Here is a 26,271-nt window from a genome sequence, read left to right as displayed (position 1 = left end):
TGTGTAAGTTAAGTACGTCTAAGTTATGTAACAAGAACAAACACCTCCATTTGTCCCTTACCACTGGGAGGTGAAAACGCCATAGAAGACGGTGCTCTCCCAGCTGTCTCCCATTGGCTTCAGGACAAACATGTCCTGGATAATGTTAAATGGGAAGCCATCATCAGGGAGGGAACACAGGAGCTGGGCCTTCAGGAAGGTGGTCCATTTTTTCTGCAGCACACGCTCACCACCTTTATCACCCTAAAAACAATTCAAGTCATAGTATTTTATTAAGACTTTATGTCTAATTTTAAAGAACATGTTTGTGATACCAAAACGTAAGCTGTAGCTCATTTCTCCCCAATATGACCAGATATTTTAACGTGTGCGATATCTTCGAGGTGTCCGCAAGGCATCAGTCAGCTCGCACGTCTTTGAGCACTTCTTGTTTACAAGTGCAGAGTGAACGCCAATTTGCCTCTGATCTGGGGCTTTTGTCTGCAATCTCCAAAAACTGTAAGGGCTACAAATCCTTTAGTGCGACCTCAGCAATACTACTGCAGCATTGTCATTGAAGCACACATGATCAACAATTGTGCATGCCGAGGGGAAAGAATATTAGAAGATACTAACCAATTTAGACCTGTGCTATATATTGCTCCAGTTTACTTTCTGTTAGAAAGGCTAAAAAAGACTTTAGTTTTGTATCGATGCTGCAGTCCCTTTCCTTTGCTTTAGCGAGTGCTGTTAAGGTCGAAGAAGAAAACTTGAAAGTGATTACTTTGACAGTTGTGACCTCCTTTTGTTGGAAATAACCTGGACAAATGAGCACAACTAACCAGGATTTTTCCAAGCACTGAAATCCTGTGGCGCAGCATATGTGTGGTGCATTTATATGGAACTACAAAGGATATTTTGACAATAAATCAAGAGAAAAAAGCTCCTATGAAAGATGTCTTTGCAAATAAATATCAAATGAAATGAAAAAACAACCAAACAATAGTTGGTTATCATTAAAGATTTGAAACCATGAGTGGCTCACAACTCACTTCTCCTCCAAAATACAGAGGAGGCATTCACTCCCTCTACTGAGTCATCACAAAATATTCACAAACAGTAATCAGATGAGTTTGCTATGACTAGCAATTATCAAAGACCTTGCAAACACACACTAAAATAAACTCCTCACAAATACAGCTAGGAAACTGAGAAAAAACACGGAGGAGGGAGGAGGGAGGGAGGGAGGAGGAGGAGGAGGAGGAGGAGGAGGAGGAGGAGTCTCGCCCAATCTCAAGACAGTTTTCCTCCTCCAGATCCAAACCATCCCATTAGCATGGCCTCCAAAACCCTGAGTGATTCTACATAACAGCACAAAGAGTGAATCATCCTTGAGGAGGAAATAAAATGCAAAACAGAAACTACCTCTGTGTCCTCTGTGTGCTGTTACACACAAACAATCATGTTGCTCAACAGTGAGGTGAAAGCTTGTGGGACTAATGCAGGGCCTGGGAGTCAATTACTAGGTTGTGGTAGTAGCCTGTCCACATAATGAGGAGACTACATTCTTGCTCTCTCAGCTGTCCAACACCGTTGTTGCTGTGCTCCACTGCACTGCTTGCACTGTCAATCGCATCGACCACTCCCCCAATAGCTTCCCTTCGAAAATATACTTGCTCCAATGTGTTGTATTACACCGCTATCACATTTCATCTGAACTTCACATGTAGGACTCATGTTTGTCGACCTTAGAGCTAGATGAACAAGAAGCAAAGAAACATTGTGCCACGCAATAATCTGCCTGCTTTCCACAGTCCCTCAGAGTGCACACCTGAATAAACAAAAGAAAGAGGGAGTAGAAGAGGGGAGGGGGGTAGATAGGAAAGAGGGGGAGAAAAAACAACTAAGAGAATTACGCAGAATTACTTGGCAAACCCAAGCAAAACAGTAGTTAGGATGCTATGAAAAAAATGAAGAGGCTTTGATTTATTTTATTTTACAAGAAACATGTCCCCTTTAGAAGATAACAAAAGATGAACCAACCCATCCAAAATATTTCAGATATTAAAATAAAATAAAACATATTTGGCCTTGGAGTGTGAGCTTTCTGTCTGTCCACAAAAGTGTGTTATAGATACTGACTCTGCTAACAGGGAGGGGCCATCTCACTGTTACCTAACTTCTGAGTTCAGCACTTTCTGTTCACTAACGGAGTACACACGGCGTGTGCTCAAATGTAATTTACTATTCCAGGAAAAGCTGAATATGGTAATAGTTTAGGATGTTAGCCTGTAGCAATTCGTGGGCTGATTTTTCAGAGATATTTTAGACTGGTCTGTAGTTAAAAGCCATTCTTAATGCAGGGGTTTTAAACCTGTGTGTGTGTGTGTGTGTGTGTGTGTGTGTGTGTGTGTGGGGGGGGGGGAGGGCACTGATTTGGACCACTCACTAACATGGTCAGCAGTAGCAGCAGTGGTGGCACACAGCTCATGGAGGCAATTGTGATCCCTCAAAACCATGGGACCTGATTGCTGCATTGTGTCAAAATCATCATTTCTAACGTCCAGCACATACATGGCTATAATCTGCTTAGGACCCCTAATAGCTAATTCTGTATATCCATAATGGTACCAATTTGTCAAAAATTCAAACAAATATGTGCTACAAAGAATGGGGCCAAAGCTGAAGACTGCAGCATAACTTACTAAATCCATGACAACATTATACTACCTGTTATTATCTTCCAGTATCTTGGGTATTCTGTTTCAAGGGTTGGGGCTGAGACATTGTGGCAGTGTCAGACATTGAAAACCTCAAGTCTAATGTGGGTTTCACAAAAATAAAGACGGACTTACTTTAAGCCTAAAAACTTAGCCACCCGACACCTATGCTAATTCTAAAATAAGTGTCATGTTTCCATGGTAACAATCAGTGACATCTGCTTTTTGTTTGACTGACTTTTCACTGTAAAATGTTGATTTTTTTGCAGAAAGCCAACATTTTGTGCTGGAGTAAAGGAAGCTGAGCGGTTTGATCCGGTTGCACAATGAGACGTGCTTTTTCAATTTGAAATGTCTTCATTTAGGAATAAGTAAAAGGAAAAGTAATCCTATTTCAGACAGTCCACAATTAGACAACTTTGAACATTAGATAAATTTGGACTTTTATCTGAAGTCTGCCGATTAGTCTGAGCTAAAGCTTTCTTTTAGTAGAAACTGGGCCATGAATGGAAACATCTCAAATCAGTCTCAAAATATTGATTCACTAATGTTCTTATGCATTTAGTCAGTACACTGGAGAATAAACCATCGACATCATTACTGTAATGCCACAGAACAGCATCTGAAAAAAGGTGTCAGTCGGGAAAAAGAGGGCTGCTGCATTCCAGTGAAGTAATGGCGCTTTGTAGAGCAGAGAAAGCCATTTCTCTGTCTCTATTGCGCAGTTCATCTGCAGCAAGTTGCCACAGTCTGGGGGCCTTTCTGTCAATGATTTCCATATATAGAACCCAGGAGGTGCTCCGCTGGCTTTAAGAGGTGTCGGAGCATCAAGTACCAGAGCCTAGCAGGACTAAGTCATTAAGCTGTCACTTAAGATTACATGCTGTCCCCATGATTACTCACATTACTGCCTCCATGAACAAGCAGCATCAGTCAGGGTGGGATGCTGAGAGCATGTACATCAGGCAGCTTAGCCGATCATAGCCGTTTAGTTGATCTGATGACAGGTGAAAAGGGATAAAGTCTGGCGTTGATTATTCGGGCTGATCAACCAAACTAAACTCTGGAGAAGGGAGGAGGCGAATGACGTCAGGAGTTTAAATTATGTGAGTGAGCTCTGCAGTTGCTACAGTTTGCAAGCTTTGCCTGCAACAAAAACAGGCCGTGTAGTAGAGTGGAAAAAGTACTTCATATTGCTGCGAAGCACCCTTGAATACTAATAATGCCTGCAAAGCTCAAAGCGCTGGTGGAGAAAAGAGCTGGAGGGATGGACGAGTGCAGCTGACATTGTGAGGCAGATGGAAGGCAAGGGGGAGATGACATTGCAGAGAAAAGGGAGGGAGGGTGGCGTGGAGAGGATGATTCAGGCAAGGGGAAAACCAAATCTGTTGAAAACATGTTTGCACAGTCAAACAGAGAAGTGTGAAACACATTTCCATTACAGGCATGACATGCAGTTAAATACTACCAAGCATGCTTTGACATGTGAGTTATCCCGCCTTGTTTTGAGGTAATTGTATCAGGATTATGGGGAGGAAGCTCAAGCTCCACTGTGCCTCTTATTCTTGCAGGGCCGTTCTGTGGAAAGACCTCGCCACAACCCCAGGTGTCTTACCTTACACACACGAGCAATCCTCGACACAATGGTGTTGTCAAAGAAGTCGAATTCTTTTCCCGCCTCACTAAAGAAGAAGTAAATCTTGTCATCATCTCCCACAGGGTTGCCAACTGGCTGACTCTCCTCGATGTAAGCTGAGCCTACAAAGACTGGATCTGTTAAAATAGAAAATAAAATACAATAGATGTAATAGTGGTTCGAGAGACATGTATCTAATTCTTTCAGCCATTTCATCACTTTTGGGAGTGATGAAATGGCTGTTTGGAAAGAAGTTGAGATCACACAGGAGAGCTGTGTAAACTCTGGCTGTTTTGAAGTGCATGTGCAGTGACTGATAGGACAGAGATCCTACAATCTTCAAGGACTTGTCTTTGTTCTTAGTCTAAATGCATTAGCGGCTGTGCCTCACTAATGATCGCTACTTTGTGGAGCTTATCTGCCATGTTGGGTACAAAATGGAAGATGAGTAGAGGGAAAAAAATCCTACCATCTGATGGGGTAAATGGATCTAACCTTGCAGCCATTTTAAAGAGTTTTCTGTCTTCAAAGCCGTCCCCTGACCCAAACTCTTGAAAATGACTGGTTCATTCCCTTGGAAGTTGCTGACAGTACCAGTGTACAATTCACCATCTAGAAGAGAACAGGGGGAAAACAGAAAGGTTGCAAAATTTTAAAATTAAGAACTTGTTTAACTGTTAATAAGATCTAATTAACTACACCAAAAGAATGTGCTCGGGGCTTACTTAAATGCAACAGAAGAAGTCAGCAGTAGTTTAAAATGAACTGAGAACGGTCAACAGGGCAGTATGAGTGAGGGATTAATAATTTCTTCCACTCACATCCAGCTCAATTATTCACTAATTGGTTGTTAAAGACATTGAACACAAACAGCATCTGTTGGTGTCTGGTTATTTATCAGAAGGACTGCAGCAGACAAACATTAGCAGACACATCATGATTCATTGCTGATTCAAAGTGGTAGATAACATCAAAGTAGCTTTGGAAACAGCTGAGCTGGTTTTCAGAGTTTCTTCCTAGTAAGTAGCCACTTATAATAATAACTTGTTCTTTGTAGGCCAAATGTTTAATTTGGCATGAGAGGAATAAAAATAAGTATATTACTACATACCAACAATGATGGCAGTGGATTTGTACTCTGGATTAAAGGGGCAGCGACTGCGGCCATCTTCCATCACGACCTCACCCATTTCATCTCTCTCCAGTGTGAATGTTGACGTGTTCTGGAGACAAGACACAAACAGCGAATGTACCTCACCCCGGTCCAATTAAATCCTACTTACTGTAGAGTGAGCTTAAGTGAGCTCAGTGACCTCAAGCTCATTCCCTCCACTTCCTCATTACACTTAAGACAGCACTCTGACTTTTAGGGAGTTTGGTCACTTTGAACAAATAGTAGCTCAGTCTCATGAATAAGCCAAGGCTATACTGTGTGTGGTAGGCTATGGTAGGCTGCCATTGCTTTCCATTGTAGGTAAACCCCACATAGAACATCCTGCTGCAATAAATGGTCTCTAATGTGTGTTAATCCCCTGCTAAAAATAGTCCCCTAAATGCAATCTTTACTCCTGTTTAAGTGGTGATTGCTACAGACTAAAGTGACAAGCTGTTGCAGAAAATTACTGAGCCTTTGTTTATTTTTTTAATTTATATTTAAGCAACGCAGGTCAATATTCAGCCTCTGACAACAGTTATATAATATGTTTTTGGCTCTGGAGTAGTAGTAATCTGAGGGTTGGGCCTCTTTAACAGACAAATGTTTGCGTTACAAACAATAGGCAGGAAGCTTGAGAGATGTTTGCAAAACCTGGAGATGGAGGTCCTAACAAAAGATGCTCTCATATTGTATTAAGGGAAGGGTGGGTGACTTTGTCTGACCAACCCAAAGATATTCAATTTCCAACCAATAAAGCTTTCAATGTACATGGGGTACTGTGGGTATTGTATTATGGCAAATGTGGAAAATGTATGTGGGCAACTGGCAGTAAAAACAAAAACGTGTTACATTTACTAATAAATCACATCAAATAGGACCATATACAGTGCCTCTGTTGCCTGGAACATCTTCCCATGCTCATCATTATAAATTGTTGTTAAACTCTGGGTTTGTTTGAATTCATGTCTATCACTGACTGTTTCATGTATCTTCTTGGCTTCAGTGTCCTGTTACACTGCCCATAAAACCCTCTGTGACTGTTTGATGAGGAGATATAAAAATCAAATATTTATCAATGTTAATATTATGCATCTCAGAGAGCGTCTAGCCAGTAGGACCCACTCTGGGTGACACACACACAGAGAGAGAGAGAGAGAGAGAGAGAGTTCTGGACTCCGTCAACATGATGAGGGTTCAGCCAAACTAGTCGGGCTCAGAGCTGCTTGGAATCCCAGTTCACGGTCTAAAGTCCTGCCAAGTCATCTTCAGTCTGAGTAGTCCCATGCTTTTCTTTCCCTCTGACGTCAAAGGGGAGAGTTTAATGCCCCACTTTAAGAGCCGAACTATTGCCAAGCTTGATTGCCCCCCTATCGCTAAAATCAGTGTCATTCTGCGGTCGGTTACCATTACTCCAGATTTACTGCTCCACTAGTTAAACAGATCTACTGCGATCCTCTCACTGGAAACCACACAGCTTGGGCACCCCCCTGTTGACTGTTCTGGCTGAGGTGCCTTCGCAGCATTTGGTTATACTTGGATGACAACAGATCCAATACTGATGTGGTGCATAAAAGAGCTTGATTCATCAAGAACAAGGGTTAGGGTTAGGGTATATCAGAATTCAAGGCTGTGCTAGTGTGAGAAGTGGACAGAAATAAAAATCATGGGTAGATTGAGAGGACATTACTTACTATGTAGGAGCAAATAGGACTGAAGGCATAAGTGCCACAAACATAGAGATGAGTGCTGTTCAGCCGCAGGAGAATTTTGATGTAATTGAAGCAATCAGTCTGGATGGGGAACAAACAGAGAATATGATGTATATGAATCCACTAGAAATACTTCCAACTAAATAACTTTTTCAGAGCTTAAAATTTGCACCTGAAATCAAGACAAATACTGTTCAACAGAAATAGTTTGACACACACAAATGTTCCTGCTTCTCAACAATGTTGGTAAAATGTCTGAGCATCACACAGTAGTTGCCTGGTGGGCTTCTCTGTAATACACAGACCAGAGTCGTACACTGTAGTACAAAGATTGCTAAGGTTTGTCGCCTAGTGATACAACAGCTGGCATGACAGCAAGGTAACATACAGACAGAGAGAAAGAAACAGTGCACAAAAAAGAGCAATTCCCTGCACACTTGATTGTCTATTTGTAACTGGCAGAAAGGTTTGTCAGCACAGAACTCAATGATCTGTCTTTTCGAACATGGCTGAAACGATTCAGAGAGGACTGCAAGGAAAGAACAAATACCCTGAACAAGTACATTCATGCTTTCGATTTTGTCATGGCAGAACTATTTTCCTGAAGTATTTTCATTATTTTGCTGGAGCAGTAAACGATGCCTCTCACCTCGAGGTTCTTCCCTTTGAAGCTGCATTCCTCTCTTTTTCCAGCAGGAGTGCCCCACATCAGCTGAAGATGAAAAAGACATGTCATGTAAAATTCAGGGAACCATGCTGAATTCTACGAAGGACTGTTTCTTTGTTAATCTGTACAGAATACTGGTGTGTAGAAGGAAAATTAACAATAATGACATCTTATGATGCAAAAAAATAACAAATAGTATTATTAGTATTTATTTACGAATTATCATTTCAGATAAAACTAAGTTCAATAATAGTTTCAAAATGCCACTTTAAACTGCAACTTTGCCTCTGATAATGCATTCAGCATTTGGTCATACTCACGTTCTTCTGCAGCTTAGTCTTGTTGATGTCCGAGAGGCTCAGGGCAAACAGTGCCTCCCTGGCTCCGACGTAGAGCATATCGTCCTCCTGGCTGAGTAGCAAAGAGGTGTAATTGAAGATGCCTTGCACAGAGAATCTCTTGGCCGACCTCTCCTTTGCATCTGGGAAACGGCAGGAAAAGAACACACATTGGAGATTATCATTACATAGCAGGACAGAGCAGAGGGGAACAGAGTGATGCAGAATATCCTGCTGCTAGTAGCACAAGAATACACATAAATGTGCTCACAGTACAGCCAAGTTGTGAAGAATTCTTTACCTTCAACAGGAAGAAAAACAATGTATGAGTTCCACACCAGTCTATGTCATTATCAGAAGTAAAAATGTTTTATTCCTGTTATTGAATACAAAAATATTCATTTTGTGATGACCCATGAAACATCACATGTATGTATATGATTAGTTTGACATATCCAGCCATGAAATAACTGTCAGTGCAAAAAAACACATACTTACTCAAAATAACTCATATAGCATTCATGTGTCAGTGTAAGAGTTGGCCAAACATTGCTGAGGTAACGACAACGACAAAATAGTCTGCATAGTCTGTCGAGGCTTCACAGACAGCCATAAATCTGGCAGGAAACCAGAACAAGTGAACAGACACCACATTACATCCAACTACAACACATAGTGGTGAGCTTCAGTCAAATCAGTTTATGATACTAAACTCTCATTGAGCATAATTGCTGTGTCCCCTCACTCTGGGAGGCGACTGTTCTCTCACATGTACACTAAAGAGCCACATCCACACTTTCCTATGCTGGCCAATTCCCCGTTTGTTCTGCTTCTGTACTGGCACTACTCAATACCAATCCAAATCTCCTCCATTCTGCTGCTCGCCAACCCTCTTCAAATGGATCTCTATAGCAGTGGGCTGTAAGTCAAATTAGTTCGTTTTTGCCCTGCAGCCTTAGTTCCTGTGATGACGTACAGATCCAGTGTACACATTACTCTTTTAACAGCATTTCCCTTTGGCACTGCAAACAACTTCCGATCCTCCACAGTGGCATCAGCAGTGGCCTTTTACTGCATTCAGCTGTGAAGGTGGAGTTTCAAGAGGTCTGGATTGATTTTTGCAGTCAGTTTGTGTAACGGCCCGTAGGTCTGACAATTGGTAACTTTTCAGTTTGACTTGCTGTGTGTGATGAACTGCTCAAACTACCTACTAAAAATACAAATAATACTTCTAGGAAATCATGAAAAGTGATTTATTAAAGAACATCAAGCATTGTGAGAGAGTTGCCCATATGTATCTGGAGGGGTGGATGTTATCACTTGATACCTATCAACAAGACTAACAATCTTCTAGAAGTCACCAAAGACAGGATATGTGCAATCAAATATTTGTGCATCCGTTGCTTACATACTTCTTATCCTTTGCACTTTTTTGACCATCTTTGTAAATATTTTTGTTTGATTTGTTTGTGGGGAGGCCGTAACAATCTATTGCCTACAACTCCAAACATATTACACACTCAATATGCTCCCCGAGCTGTGCTGGGGGTCACAGACTCCATTTGCTTGACCAAATAAGATTACTGACTCGTATCTGGAATTATTTGCTGCAGTTAAACTATTTACAGCCTTTTCCCCCATGTCTAACCAGCAAACTGAATTCAAATGTAGACACCTCTAACATAAGAAAAAAAACACCAGCAGTACACTTTTCTCCAACACCCCAGGTGGTGCATTGGACCATAATGCAAATGGAGCTAGTAAACAGCAATAAATGTTTACAACCCACAACTTAAACTTTTCAGTATGTGCGCAAAGAAATGGTTCATCTAACTCTGTAAGCTCTTTGGCAAATGATCGTCGTCCCCTTATGGGAGTGAAAGCCAGCTGCACAAGCCACAACTTGTCCAAAATCAAATGTTAAGTCCTCTCCAGATCAACAGCCCTCATTCTGTTTAAAATGTTGTGACATCTGGAGTCAATGAAGAGAGGGGCTTGTCATTAAAATCCAGATAGGGGACCAAAATAAAAACCAAAGTCTTCCTATTGTCATTCAGGAGAGGAAAAAATATAAGTTTTCCTATGAGAAAGAAAACAGTTTTTTTCTTCAAGGTAAATTAAGTCAGTTAAAAATGTCCTAAATGCTCATAAAGAGAGCTATGCTCAGTCCCTGTGGACCCCGCCGCTGGCAGACAAAGGAGTGCCAGCTCTCCTCTTAACAGGGGGACATATCATAGCTTCGCTGTCATGGCTCCCATGAGTTTTAGCCATTCACTGGAACCAAAAACAGCCTTCCCTCAGCATATTAAAACTCTCTGACATAAATCACAGTGACATCCTCTGAGACAGACAATGGAATAACGAGCAGAGGAGAGCAAACTCATGAAACTTTTACTAAGACAGCAGTCCAGGGCTACTTTGTGGGAGGAGTGTGGCGGTTTTGAGGTCGGGGACTGAGTGGGAGTTGTGGTAACCAGGAAGATTGGATTAAGATGTTGACCTATGAAGAAACAGGCAGACAGGGGAAGAAAATGTTATTTTCAAAGCACTCTGTGATGGATTTTGGATAAGAGCAGAAGGACAAGCCAGTAACAAACGTCAGTGTTGTGTCGAGCTGCAATAACCTCAAAAGGAACTCAAGTCTCTCTTTTTCCCCCCACATCTACAGTGGTTGATTCTTGTTTGTTACACTTTCCAGTGCAGCTGAACAGTTGTGTGTTTTGACGAGCTTGAAGCAGGCCATTTTACAGCAAGGTTCCAGGTCCATTCATCACCCACGATGTTTAATCAGCTGGCTGTCACCAAGCTGGGCCCTCAACCTCTGCTCGTGCCCATCACATCACACCTGCCATTAATATGGCTGCTGAATTAAGTTAGTACCATACGTTCTTTGAATTTCAGTAATTGCCTCAACTCTCCATGGTTATGGAGGAATACAAGCTGAAAAAGAGGCTGCAAAAGAAATCGGCCAGTGGTCCTAACTACAGTGCAGAGGCATAGTTCAAAAGATGGAGAATTTGAGGATAGTTTACAGCAGGAATAGCAGGATCTGCATTACAATATTTAGAACATTCAAGATCTGAATATCTTTTCTCCACTGGCACATGATAACTTCTCAGCAATTAATTAGATGGAAATCAATTTTGGCAGTGTGTTCATTATATTGATTCACTGTGATTTTTTTTTACATCTGTGGAGGTAAAAATGGCAGAAACAAATCATATCACACAGTGAAATGTTTGCTTTATAGTGAGAGAACCAGACTAATTATGTGCACAAACAACTATAGACATCTTGATTTAAACGGAGATACATTAGGGTGAAAGTATTATACCTTTGCCATTAAAAGGTCTAAAATCTTCAATTCTGCATGTATTGCAGTCACTGGCTTCTTCACTGACATCTTCTCCCTACATGTAAACTTATTGTGTGCCTGTACATGTTACTACTGATGTAAGCGATGATAATGCAATTATTGTGCCACACGCATTAGCACAGAGAGGTGACTGTCTGCCACGAGACATGTTTTGCTTAACAGGTGGAAGAAAGCAAAAGATAGATGACTCCATAGTTTATTGTTATTTCAATTAAAAAGTTGCTGTTCTTATAGTTGAAGAAGTACCATGTTAACATCGTGAGTTTTAGAGGTGCTGGTGCGTAGATGTTGTAATCCCTGGACAAGAGCAGGCTAGCTGTTTCCCTGTTTTCAGTCTTTATGCTAAGGTAAAATTATTGTAGCTGGTGGCCATAATTTCATATTTACTGTAGAGACATGAGAGCGCTTATTAACTTTCAGCAGAAGGTGGACAACATATTTCCCAAAATCTTATACTGTACCTTTAAGAGAAGTGCAAAGACTTGGGGAGAAATATAAATATATAGAAATATATAGTGTGCAGGTATAAAGTGAATGCTTTTGAGGGAAAACAAGACCAGACAACCAAAATAGCCCAGTGACATTAAGTAAGATTTGCATGCCTTCACATCAAAGCTGTGTTTATTAAGCTTATGCTTACTTCACCATTGAGGTCACTAAGATATAGAGGGTACCATCTTGCAGACACAGTGTTGCTGAGAAACAAAATACATGCTAGCACTTTGGTAGACGTCATATTCCAGAGAAAATGGAGCAGGATCAAGCTATTTTTTTCTGAGGTTTAAAAGTACTCCAAGGGTGGGGCAACTGATTGGCTGCTTGGTAAGTATGTGTGCCTGCCAAAACACTCCTAAAAGCCCTGACTGTAAACATGCCCCAGATTTACGAAAGCAACATGAGCCAAGTCACAAGGCACGGGGGCAACGGGGACAAAGGGGTTCGCTTGCAAGCCTGGCTGAGAGAACCCAAAGGAGAGGAGAGTGTAGCACAGCTGATATTAATCTCACACTGAGCTCTGCTTATCTTACATGCAAGACACACATTTATATATATATATATATATATATATATAAAAAATAACTCTGACTCTGCCCTCTGCCAGCCAGAGCTACACAACAATGCACAGCTTCAAGGCTTTGTTTGACAAGACCTGACAATGGACTTCATAGCAGTGCTGGAGCTTCTGACAGCAGGAGACAGAAGTCACTTCAAGGTCATAACAGCACTGCTCCTCCTCATATTTGGGCAAAGTGATGGTTATTTATTGGTCTGTTCTGTCGTGCTGCTGTAGTGTGCCAGCCAAGGCAGCACAGACAAAGTATTTGTCTGCACAGTTAAAAGGCAATGACCCCTGAGGAGGCAGACTGGGTATTAGGAGCAGGGGCAAACTTTAAACAGGCTTCATGGACTGAAGAATTGATGAATTGTTCACTAACAAATGGTTACATGTGCATTCTATTATATTCAAAAGGGTAAATTTGCAAATGAATGGCACAGCAGGTAAAAACTCCACTAAACCTGACAGGCAAAGACACAGAAAAACTAGGGCAGAGAAAACTGGGCTGTAAATAAAAGCTAACAGCACTGATTCAGTTTCAGACAGAGTGTGACACCTACAATATCTGTAAGGCTAGGCAGGCCAGGTAAGGCTAACAGACGTGTTGTGTTGTTTGTAATCACTGTAATGATGGTGTGGCTTTGTTGAAATTTGTGTGTATATGATGTATATTCTATTTATGTTGTCAGTCTGTGTATGTGAAAGCATCATCCTAAGAGACAGCTGCACCTTGCAGATAATAACCAGAGCCCGACAGTGTGTATGTCCAGTGTTAGCGATGTCTGAGGATTATGCAGCAAAAAGAGGTGGTAATGGTGCCACACAGTTGCGTGTGCAGGCTCAGAATCAGGGCAACAGCAGAAAACCATGAAATGACTGAATATTTGTTGAAAATGTTGACTGTACAAGCCCCAAAATACTGAAAAATGCCCCCTTCACCATCTGAAGAAAGAATATCTCCCCAGACCCATGTGTACTACGAATGAGGTCAGTGCACAAAACACTGCACACCTCTAAAATCAGAGAACAAGAGGCTGACACAGTCATGATGCTCTGCTCTGTAATTATAAATCCAGAGTACATCATCCTGATGTACTGTGGATTGGCATGCACCCAACAAACACTCAAAGCAGCAGAGCAATGGAACGCAGTGGTCTATCACAGCTGAAAGCTTACAAAATCCTGGATATTACCTCAGAGAGAGTGACTCCATGTGGTATTGGAGTGAGTTATTCAAATACCAGCAGAAACACAGCGCAAGGGAGACACTATAATTTCCTCACACACAATTCAAAACAGACTTGCCAGTACTTGTCATGTGGTGTGGCTCTCCAACCTCGCATTGACTGTCACTATTTATCAAAAAAAATTGTTATTTCCTGCAACTTTATAAAAATTGAATATAAATACACCTGCTGGTCTTCTGTTGTATTTCTGACAAAGTAGCTTCTAAATGAGCGCTTGCTATTATGTTAAAGTGTACTTACTGTTACCACCAGCAACCACGCGAAGTCAATCAGGACTGGAATTTTAAGAATTGTAACTTGAGTGAGATATGGGGCAGCTTTTAATGTTTTATATCCAAATCCATATCCCACTATTTCTAATGTTTTCTTTATTTTGGTAGTTGCTTATGTCCTTTTATACACAAAAAAACGCAGGCAAGCAAGACTGGCATGATGAATGACATATCTATGGCTCAGCCAAGTGGAAAAAATGTCACTTGCATTGGCACTACAAACATCCAAATCCAGCTGGCTTGCACATTTGAGACTGTTTCAGCTAGAATCCCATCAAAGTACACTTTAATACTCTACTTGCCATTTTCTAGCCTGCACACATGTCGATTTTTAGTGGAACTGTGTGCAGTTTACCAAGTGCACTCACTTTGGACTGACATATGTTGAAGGTTGTTAAGTGCTATCACAGCATGCAGATACAACCCTCTCCCCTGTCTCTGGGTGTGCGTGTGTGTGTGCATGTGAGAAAATCCATTAGTGAGGAGCACAAACCAATGTGGATGAGTAGAGAGCAGTAGACTTAGTTTTACACATACACATATCTTTCTACTTCTGTACTTGTAAGGACATTGATCTAATGCATCCACCAGGCCCTTATCCTAACCTTAACCATCACCACTCAACACCTTACCCTAACCTAAGCCTAATTCTGACTGTATCCTAAAAACCAAGTCTTAACAGTCATTCGAAGTTGCAAGACCAGCCGAAATGCCCTCACTTTCCGAAAGTGTCCTCACTCTGTTGGTTAAAAACCTGCTCTGGTCCTCGCTATGTACATGCATAAATACACACACACAGATATGTTCCTTCACTGTCTTATTTATTTCCTGTAGTCATACTGCGATCATGAGCTTGGTGAGCTCAGGATCTCCACACCTGCTACATTAACCTCCATGTTTTGCCTCACAAGGGTTATTCTGCTCTGACTCTTACTCTACTCTCATATTGATAAGGACAATGCTTTATCTCAAGAATCCATGAGTCCTACACCTGCATGCGCAGCAGACTATCAGCTGTCACTACATATCAAGTCAAATGAAAAATTAAGCCAATTAAAAAAAAAAAAAAAAACAGGATTTCTATAAATAATAATTTCTATAAACATTTCTATTAAAAAACTTTAACAGAACCTTTCAGCTCAGTTTACATAATATCTAGTCGGCTAGGCCTCACAAGGATACACACAATGATTTAATTTGATTTTCCATAATGCATACCCATTTTCAAAAATGTTCATGACTATATAGTTCAGTCAAACAAGTTAAGAAAATGCTGCTGTCACTTCATAATACTCACCTAAATCAGTTCATTTACAGGAAATTGGCCAGCTTGTATTTCTACTTAGTCTAGCAAAACCACTTCTTCTATACAAAGAAAATTATTCTTTTCAGAGTTTGAAATGCATTACTGCATGATAACAAGGTGTTAGAAGCGCCAACATGTTACATTCTACATCAGCAGAATGCATAAAATCTCTTTGTTCAGAACACAACATTGTTAATATGGGTAGTTCTAAGGCATATTCTAAGCTTGTTACTATATACAGTGTTGCCACTATACAAATAGAAGGCAGAGGCAGATCATGCATTTATAAAGAAAATCAGGTAGTTAGTGACTTTGCACAAATTGCTTACACACATAGTTACACTCTGGGAGGAGTAAAAATTAGGTTTGGTATGCATATTGGAAAAACAGATGCATTTACACCTTTTCAACCTTTAGGTGGTTTCAGCAATTTGATTTCAAACTGTCTTGAATGGTTCTTGTATGCATTTATACTTGCCCAAGAGCACAGCCAAGACCTCAGAAACCATGTAAATCCTATATGCTTCATCGTGCTTGGTTCACACAAAGGTAATTTTTGTGTCACATCAACTGTAAATCTATGTAAATCTCTGCTGCAAGATGTTAAAAGTGATGAGGCAAACCACATTTTTTCTTCACGCTGCACTGCATCCCAGCTATCCAAAAAACATCTAATGACTCTCTTTAACCTCACATTCCTCTGTGTCCGTCTTAATTAGCAACTACACCATTATTTCTCAGTGCTTGCCATTTTCTTCAAATCACAAGTTCCTGATCGAAATCTGCAAAGACTGAACTTTTCTGTACATTCTCTGGAGCGTGCAAGTGATGAAGCCATTAAAACATCTGAAACAGACGGAGTTGATGTGCTGTAATTATGTCTCATTGTTGTGGCTGTTGCGACGTTCTATGCAGGCACTTGTGAGTGCCACCTCTGCTGGAAGCCATAGACTGCTTTTCTTTCAGGATCAGTGGGCGTGTCCTTGCCGGGTTTTAGGTGGGCATCGGAGCATGTCATGAGTAATTGGCCTGACCCCCCCTCTTGCTGCCCCTCCTCTGCTTCTGCACTGCGATCCACTCACTGCCAAGGTCACTGGATTAGCATGCATGAGAGAAAGCGCACAATATTCGCCGAACATAAACCAAATGTAAACGGGAAAGGACACTGTGTACACTGAGCACACACAGCATGTTCAGTAGCTCGGCTCAAAAGGGGGATTTTGATTTGCTTCTCTACTAGCAGCCTGAGTGAAAGAGTGAAAATGTTCTGATCTGAATGTTTACTTTGTCATGCATGCAGTACACTACAAATCTTGTATAAAAACACAAACTAAAAGCTGGCTTGACTGACCTTTCTTGTAAAAAATTTCCTCTCTACCAGGTCACCTGTCACATAACAGCATACATTAAATAAACACAAGACGCAAACCAAAGTTACCAGCATAAAGACATAGGACTGACTTATTCTTTATGACTACAAACACAAATTGTTCTAAAAAAGAGAAAAGGACAAGCAGCGTATATACGGTATTCAAAAACATTATGCTGCATCTAACCCCAAACTTTAAGAAAAGTTATGCTTAGACACTAGATTGGAAGATAAAGTCATTCTAAATACATAAGCTTTAATTGTTACTGATCTAATGAGATTAAACATAAAACTAAACTACACGGGAGATATTAAAAGGAATAGTTGCCAAGTGTTACATCATAAGATTGACATCACTCCCGAGGCTGTATGATAAGTATGAAGTTACATCTGAAAAAGAGGTAACGCCTGCACACTCATTCCAACATACAAAAAAAGCTTTTATCAACGACAACGTTTTGATCCGGCCCAGATCTTCATCTTGTCAACAGGTTTAAAAAACGGAAACCACACTCATATATATACATTATGCCCTGCAATAGGCTGGCACACACCATGATCACTGGTGTGTTTAATCACTGTAAACATCCAGAATAATAATCTTCCAAAACATCAGTAACAATTCATTCATTCATAAATAAAGTACGTGAAAGAACGACAACAATCAAAAATAAAAAATGCTTCAAAACATTGCGGATATACACTACTCACAAAAAGTTAGGGATATTCGACTTCCAGGTGAAATTTATGGAAAATGGAAAAAGTGAATGCTACAGTGATATTATATCATGAAAGTAGGGCATTTAAGTAGAAGCATGCAATGGTAGTTTCTTCATTTTAAACAATTTATTTGAAGAAAAGCTAACAACAGTGGTAGGTATACCACAACAAAAAATTTTCAGTGTCAATAAATTGGGATGTGGCCAAAGGACGTCCACTCCTCTCCTTTCTGTGACTCTTTCAGTCTCTCTGTATCACTGTTACAACCTCCTGATGACACTCTGTGACCCTCTAAGCTCAGTGAAAACTTTTATCTGAGGACTTCCTGTTTGAAGCCTCCAGTGTTGAGGTGCTGTTGATCAATTGTTAGGTGTCGTCTTGGTCTCATGATGTCAGAATGTGAACAGCATGATGAGGAGGACTGTTTAAATACCAATTCTAACTGAACCAGGAAATGTATTGGTCGATTCATGGATCAAACCTGTTGTGAATGTTGCTGTTAAGCTTCTTGTTAGAGAACAGCAACTTGTGCAAAAAGTACTGAAACACTGAACAGTTGGACATGTGCATTCAAAGGTTTAGAGAAGGTCACATTAAGTTCACCTGGAATGGTTAGAATGCATTTTAGGTTCATCCTGAAATTTCAACCGAAAGCTGAATATCCCTAACTTTTTGTGAGTAGTGTATCTTCAAAGAACAGACATAATACCAAGTACATCTCTCATTTTATTACACAAAGGTAAAACCTACCAACCTTATGTCAATGCCACCATTTTTCTTAATTTTTAAAGAAAATATTTGATCTCATGATCCTGATTTAGACCTCGAGGTGTGAGAATCTGGAGAGTGAAAATATAAAAACTCTGTCTTTTGGGTAGAAGGGTGTCTAAGTCACCTCCTCTTCTTGGAGTTCTAACGTTCTCCAGTGAGCAGGCCTTACCTCTTTTTCATAGGACGCTGTCTACTGCTAGGCTTGGACCTACGTGATGTGCATATAACTACTTTGTTTCCAAAAGTATGAAGCTACAGCCAATATCCTGTTAACTTAGAGCCAGGCTAGGTGTTTCATCTGATCCAGTCTTTATGCTAAGCTGTTTGAAGGCAACAAAATCTGCCTATGAGCACTTGTAAAGTTCACCTATTACTGCATTATACCTTGATTGTTTAATCCATACAAACGGGGTGCCCCAGCGGATCATCCATCAATCGGTAGGTTGCGGTTCGATCCCTGGCTCCTATGAGCATGTAAAAGTGTCCTTGAGCAAGACACTGAACCCCAACTTGCTCCTGAAGCAGCTGCAGTGTGTGAATGCGTGTGAAAGAACAGTCTCCTCCAACTTAAATTCCTCCTGAATGAATGATGTGTGAATGAGGGTGTGACGTAAAAGCGCTTTGAGTAGTCGAAATGACCAGAAAGGCGCCATACAAATACAGACCATTTACCATTTAGTACCTTAGTGAAAACATATTATGTATTGATTTACTCATTTGAGCCAAGCTACTGGTTCTTCAATTTCCAGTCTTTATTCTGAGCTAAGCTAACTGGCTGCTGGCAGATGTAAGAACCAAAAAATGTGACATATTACAGCTCATTAATGTAAACTGTTCTTATTAAGTGTGGAATTTGGTTTTCTCCTTGCTGTGAAGTGAAAGAAAAAAAAAAAAAAAAATGAATAATCTCCTCAGCACATCTCTGGAGAAAGACATTGACCTCCTGCCCGAAAAGTTTCTGATAAACAACAGTGATACATGCCACATGCTTAACCAATGCTTACTGCTTCAAGTCCCATGATCCTTTGTACTTTCTCTGTGCACAAGAGCCATAATGAAATACAGACAAGCTCACCCATTGCAGCGACCACAAAAACCTCCACTCACTACACGAGATTAGTCTGCTCATTAGGAAAGAAGGAACGAGCACGAGGAGAGGGAAGCAGGACAAAAAAAGGGATGCCTCTCCAGGAAAAAGGCCGAGTTGAGGCTAAGGTCCTCTCTAGAGAAAACAGCCTGGGTCACCTTTTTCTTACCAACTATAGAAACCACACTGGCGGTTTAAAGCAGTGATCTGCATTACATGTTTTGCAACAATGGTGCGGGTTAAATTGAGGCGAGCTTATATACAAACTATTAAGCATGTCAGTGATGCTGCAGCGCCTGTTTATGCAAAGCTGTACTCTTAATGAACAGGTTACAGTCAGAGTCAGTGATGTTTAAATAAGATTTTCTACTATCAGGTGAAATGCATGTGGTGTCACACCACTACTTATGCTCTCCAAAGCAGTCTCAATCACTAACTGCTGGTTTCAAAATAAATGAAATTTAGATTATGACTCCTGAGTGGTGTAAAGCAAACTGGGGGGGAAACAGAAACATCAGTGGTTTGAAAAACACACTGGCAACAGCCTTGGGCCAATTTAATCAATTTAGTTCTTTGAGGAACAAGTTAAATAGCTTTAGTATGTGAAAGGTTGTGTATGAATGATACCAATTTGAGGTGGTGCATGTGAATTACAGCATGGTGCCTCAATGAGTTGGCTGAGGAGTGACAAAAACCAGCATGGACTGTTGCTTTCAGGGGGAGGAACTTCAAATTCAGATATGTACTGTTTACAGGAGCTGACCCACCCCTTCATGCTTATAAGCCTATACTTTAGTTGCTGCTGAATCAGTATATATGCCAGCATGAACACTGTTGCAAAAATAGAGACAATGACGGGATAGAAATACATAAACCAGGGGATAATTTTAAGATGCAACTTGTTAATCACATTTCATACAGCTACAACACAGGAAGTTTAAAAAAAAGAAAAAGATTAGCAACACCAAAAAGTAGCAGGCTGAAACCAATCAGCAACTTTATCTCTTTTTTTCCCTCATTTGTCATAAGCTCCCATAATGCATCAATCAATTACCAAAAAGCTGTTAGCTGAACAAATGGTGAAAAACAGCCCCATTTTTTCCACATTAGAAAAGCTTAAGCCACCGTTATTCTGATAACAAGAGTGCTGCAGTGTGTATGGAGTAATTATAAGCAATGATGAAGTCAGGTGCAAAAAGGTCTCCCATTCAGTCAGCGGTTTTGCCAGGAGACATTAAGTTTATATTTGTTAGATAAATTGTTACATTCAACAGAATTTTTTGCTTTTTTGCAGAACTTGCTTTTAAAAAGGTACCAAGCCAGACTGTATGTGCTACAGAAAACTTACCAGGCCCCAAGTTACTACAATCTATTTTTTGTTAACCTGAGCAACACTCTGGAGACTTATGTTATGCCATGCATAGTTTACCCAATTGTCAAGGATGAAAAAACAACACACGGGAATTTGGGCAAAGTGACTGACATCTAATCCGAAAAAGACCTTCAGGGAGGAAACTTGTAATTGCATGTGTTTATAAGAAGTGGCGTTTGTAGTGCAGGTGTCTTCGAGTTGGTGCATTTGTATCTGGGGCTGTAGATGCTCGTGATCTCAACATGTCTGTGAATACACTTCTGCAACGGCTCCATCCCTGCACCAATGTTGCAGCTGCTTTGTTGTCTTTGTTCACCATTGACCTCAATTATTTTATATTGTATGAAATGAACTGGTCACTAGGCTCCAACCCCTCAGTTACTGTTGCTACATCTGTCCAGCTTTCCATTCTCGCACTGCCTGCATGCACTTTACAATGACAACATTGGCAGATTTACTTCTGGGAATTCTTAAATGTTGTACATTTTCTTACATTTTGAAACAATAGGTCCTTGGTTTTAGACGAACACAGGCTACTCATTTCTAGCTAGCAACAGATATATTTGTTAGCAGAAATTACGACTGTGGTAGCAGATTTCTCACATTAATGTTGACTACATAAACTGAATTTCCACACTTATTTCTGAAGAAAGATCTGGCATAGGTCAGCCAGATCTTCCTCCAGAAATAAAGTGTGGAAATTACCATTCTGGAAATGGAGTGGGAAAACTCGTTGGCTTATTTCTTCAAATCACAATCATCTTGGGAGGTGCAAACCCCAGTGTGCAGTGACAGTGTCCAGAGGAAACTTGTCTTACTGGAAATTTACACGTGGGGAGGCAAACCGTCTCATTACAATGGCTAAATCTCCACAAAGGAAAACACCACAGAACACAACTGTAAGACTGACAATATATTGACTATGTGATACGACTTGTACAGATAAAAAAAAAAAAAAAAAAAAAACATAACTTGATTGTTGCCATGAGAAGCCTGCCTACACTTTAGCTCTGGATGAGTTCACTGGATTTGAGAAGACCACATTGTACCTAGTTATTAATCTGATATCACAGAAGCTCGTGTGAATTAGAACAAACAAGAACTTGTGGGAAAACCCAGATTCCATCTTGCAAGACTTTCATTTTTCATGTTCATCCATTTTCTGACACAATCACTCAGAGTTGATTTGGCACATCATCATCCATCCATCCATTGTCTATACCACTCATCCGTCAGGGTCGCAGGGGAGCTGGAGCCAATCCCAGCCGACTTCGGGCGAGAGGCAGGGTACACCCTGGACTAGTCGCCAGACAATCACAGGGCCAACACATAGAGACAGACAAACACTCACTCGCACACTTACAAGCAATTTAGAGTCACTTAATTAACCTAATGTGCATGTCTTTGAATTGTGGGAGGAAGCCGGAGTACCCGGAGAGAACCCACGCTAGCATGGGGAGAACATGCAAACTTCACACAGAAAGACCCCGGGTTCAAACTTGGAACCTTCTTGCTGTGAGGCAACAGTGCTAACCACCGCACCACCATGCTGCCCACATCATCCAGCTCTGCAGAAGCCTGATAATGAGCCATTCATCTGAATCAGGTGTGTTGAAGCAGAGAAACATCTAAAACATGCAGAATGATGGGTCCCCAGGACCACAATTAGGGAAACACTGATATAGAGCAGGGGAGGAGAATGCCAACTGAAAGAGTTGGCAAAGGGCAGGCTTTATATCCATAGCCTACATCCTGTGAGCTCCTCCAAAGAATCACCACCTTATCGTAGTGAGGGGTTTGTGCGCCCCTGTGAACCTGGTAGCTGTATCGTCGGAGGCTATAGTGCCTGGTAGGGTCTCCCAAGGCAAAGTGGTTCCATGGGAGTGCCTAGACTAAGAGCAATTAAAAATACCCCTCTATGAAATGGAGCCAGAAGTTCAGTGTTCCCATGCCCAGGTTAGAGAAACTGGGGCTCCTTCCTGAAGCCAGAACTGGGAGGGGAGCTCACCGCTGAGCATCTGGTGGCTGGGCCTGGATCCATGGGGCCCAGCTGGGCCAAGCCTGAAGGAATGACGTGGAGCCGCCACCCTGTGGGCCCGCCACCTGGAGGTTAGGGACATGGAATCCAAGTGGGCCATGTTCTAAGTCTCCATTGCAGAGGCAGCTGCTAGGAGCTGTGGCCAGATTGTCAGCGCTGGTTGGGGCAGCAACCTAAGAACTCACTGGTGCTCTTTACCCATGCAGGGTTGTTCGAGGGGTCACGGGAGTTTGCCCATCAAGTCTACATGTCCTTTGTGGACTTGGAGAAGGCTTATGATTGTGTCCCTCTGCAAATCCTGTGGGGGGTATCGCGGGAGTATGGGATACCAAGTTCGTTGCTACGAGCCATCCGCTGGGGTGGTTTGCAGCAGAGTGTGAAGCAGTTGGAATGACTATGATTTACCAGTCAATCGACATTCCAACCCTCACCTATGGTCATGAGCTCTGGGTGATCGCAGATACAAGTGGCCGAAATCAGTTTCCTCCATAGGGTGTCTGGGCTCAACCTTTGATATAGGATGAGGAGCTCGGACATCCTGGAGGGGCTCGGAGTAGACCTGCTGCTCCTTCAAATCAAAAGGAGCCAATTCAGGTGGTTTGGGCATCTAGTCAGGATGTCTCCTGGGCGCCTCCCTTTGGAGGTTTACCAGGAACGTCCCACCGGGAGGAGGCCCCGGGGCAGACTCAGACTCACTGGAGGGATTGTATATGTCATCTGGCTTGGGAATGCCTTGGGATCCCCCAGGAGGAGCTGGACAGCGTTGCTCAGGAGAAGGTCGTCTGGAGTGCCCTGCTTGACCTGTTGTCACCGCAACCCAACCCAGGATAAGCGGAAGATAATGGATGGATGGACATCCTGTGAGCCAGACTAAAAATGCCATATCCTGGTAAGGTTACTGCTGTCAACAGTGAGCTAAATAACTAGACATGCTGATGTTTACAGCTTACATAAGACCAGAGAAACACGCCATTTATGCCATCTCTTACATTTTTGCTTTTGTATTTTAGTTTTTTCAAGTTTTTCAAAATCATCATTCACACTCTTCATATAAAGATTATCACTCATACTACAGCCCCACACACACTGCTTCAGCATTTGACAATAACTGTTCAGGTGGAGAGGTTTTGTGAACGGTCAATTATTTTTGGAAAAACTATAATACCTCTGGAATTCCATGTTTCCAGTATTGTTCACAACACTTGGAACTGAACAAAAGTGTGTAATTATTTCGGCTTACTGTACGGGAAACTGATGCGCGGAGTGACATCATCCTCAGTGGCCATCAGTGACTGGAGGCAGCTGGCCAATAGCAGTGCAGCAGCCAGAAGACGGTGGATAGTCGCAGCCAATGTCCACATGGTTGCCTGGTCCTCTCAAACAGACACACAAATGCAGTTTGTTTTAAGATTCCTTAGAATTCATTAAGCTCTTCTTGACTTCACAGAGCTTTATTTTCTCACTCCCATCTTCCTGCAGGCTAAGAGGGAGTGAATGTGTCCTTGACTTGTACTCCCAGTAGTGGTTACACACGGTTAGCAGACTCTTATCACAGAGAAGAGGAATCCTTTCTGGATTAAAGGCTGCTTGTTGTCATCTACTCATAGTGCTCTTCGATGGATCAGCACTAGTCTCCGACCAGTGGCTACGCAGAAAAAGTCATTTTGGATCTGTGGAGAGAAAAAAGAGAAGTTGTTTCTTTATGTCTGATCCAAAACATGTTAAAAAAAAGATGAAACACAAGCGAGAATAACAGATCCACATCCAATTTTTGAAGCTATAACCAACTACAAAAGCAAAACAACTGATGCATTTGGCTGCGACTCATTCTGAGGGAGTGTTGTGGATTTCACTGCACACAATGAATAAAGAATTCAAGATTAAGATGTTAATCGGCTTTGACAGCAAACAATCAAAAGAAAATCTCTGTCTGACTTAAATATTTCACTGTAGCACACTGATAGCTTCAGCTAAAGCCTTGATGACAAAAACAAATATTTACGCTTCCACTACTTTGAGAAACAGCATATAGGAGTTTTCAAGTCTAAGTGAATGTCTAATATGTGCTGTAGCTCACACAGTTCGTTTGAGATAAAATGCACCCTGTATTTAATTATGCTGTCATTAATGATCGGTGAGAGATCCCAGAGAAGATAATGTGGCAGCTTGGCTCTAATTCTTTGACTAGGTGGAGAAATAAATGAAAGAACAATGACTCCTAATACAAATCTTTCATTTGTCTCAAAGAGGAACAATGAACACATCTGCTCTCTGACGTTTATCAGTGTGAGTGTGCAGATAAAATGGCCATTATCAAGATGTAAGCTAAGATTTATTTGAGGTGTTGGCATTCTTGGTAAATGTTTGAACGTTTACCAAGAATGTTGAACGTTTTAATGGTGAATGTGGTGCAAATAAGCAAACAGTTTCTTATTTACATTATCTTATTTACACTTGGTGATATGAAGCTATATTAACGTTCCTTTCCAGTCAAGTTTATGTAGTGTATGTATAATATAAGTCCAATATTGACTCTCCTTTTAGCTCTGTTTTTGGTCTCCACCAACACCTGAGGGAAATAGCTGTATCTTAAGGTGTTAAATGTTCACTAGTTAGACACTAACTTTGTCTGTCTGATGTTTAATTTTCTATGAAAGCAGCTGCCAACTGTGGCCAAGTATGACACTATGACAGTGGTGTGTAACCGAGAAAACCAAACCAAACTAGAAGTAAGAACTAGACATAACAGATTCAAAGTGTTTATTATCATATGCGCAGTAATTTTTTCATTGCTGTCCGCAATGAATGCCAAACAATTTAAGTATAAATAGTTAAAAGATAAAAATAAATAAAAAGGCAATGTAGAAGGCAGCATGTGAAAAAAGAAATATAATAGAAATATAAACTGTGCAAAAATTAGTAGTGCAAAGAGTGTTACACGTGTGCAAATTGGAATGAGGAGCTATGTGGAGCTGAGGTCTAAATGTTTGTTAGTACACACAACCATTTTCACATTACAGTCATTTGATCCAGTGTTACACTGCAAATATTGATTATAGCCGCTTTAAAACGTGAGGCTGTACCGTGGCAGTTTTGCTGAAAATTAAATGCGTGCTAACATGCTAGCATGCATGTGATGAAACTGCTAAAATGTTGATGTTTAACAAGTGTAATGTTTACTATAGTTAATATTTTTGTTTAACAGGTTGTTTAGTTGTTGTTTAGCAGGCGATCATTTGATAATTTGGACTGTTCAGAAAGTACAGCTGGTTTTTGATAACTTAAAAAGTTTGATGGTGCTTGATGAAAAGAGACTGGATCAAGAGTGTGGCTACAAACACATCATACACTTGAAACAGCTGCAGGTGAAATATTTGATATGGCCTTTAACCCTTCGGAGTCTAGGACCGCCACACGGCGTCAAAGTCAAATGTCGCACGTTTGAAAACGT

General features: G+C 41.1%; 1 protein-coding gene across 1 annotated transcript in view; it reads right to left on the bottom strand.

Moving 5' to 3' along the window:
• sema4bb (sema domain, immunoglobulin domain (Ig), transmembrane domain (TM) and short cytoplasmic domain, (semaphorin) 4Bb) overlaps positions 1-24,479 on the bottom strand; it is a 29,596-nt gene extending 5,117 nt beyond the window's left edge. The window contains exons 1-8 of the mRNA XM_070829344.1: positions 24,061-24,479; positions 8,188-8,348; positions 7,850-7,912; positions 7,183-7,281; positions 5,447-5,558; positions 4,831-4,947; positions 4,315-4,472; positions 62-243 (exon numbers count right to left, since the gene is read on the bottom strand). Of these exons, the coding sequence (XP_070685445.1) occupies positions 62-243; positions 4,315-4,472; positions 4,831-4,947; positions 5,447-5,558; positions 7,183-7,281; positions 7,850-7,912; positions 8,188-8,348; positions 24,061-24,181 (1,013 nt within the window). The 5' untranslated portion in view covers positions 24,182-24,479. The remainder of the gene's footprint in view (positions 1-61; positions 244-4,314; positions 4,473-4,830; positions 4,948-5,446; positions 5,559-7,182; positions 7,282-7,849; positions 7,913-8,187; positions 8,349-24,060) is intronic.
• Positions 24,480-26,271: the final 1,792 nt, after the last annotated feature.

Source organism: Pempheris klunzingeri, chromosome 1, assembly GCF_042242105.1.
Source record: "Pempheris klunzingeri isolate RE-2024b chromosome 1, fPemKlu1.hap1, whole genome shotgun sequence".
Classification (NCBI taxonomy): Eukaryota; Metazoa; Chordata; class Actinopteri; order Acropomatiformes; family Pempheridae; genus Pempheris; species Pempheris klunzingeri.
The sequence above is the reverse complement of the archived record's forward strand: the minus strand, read 5'-3'. Positions and strand labels throughout refer to the sequence as shown.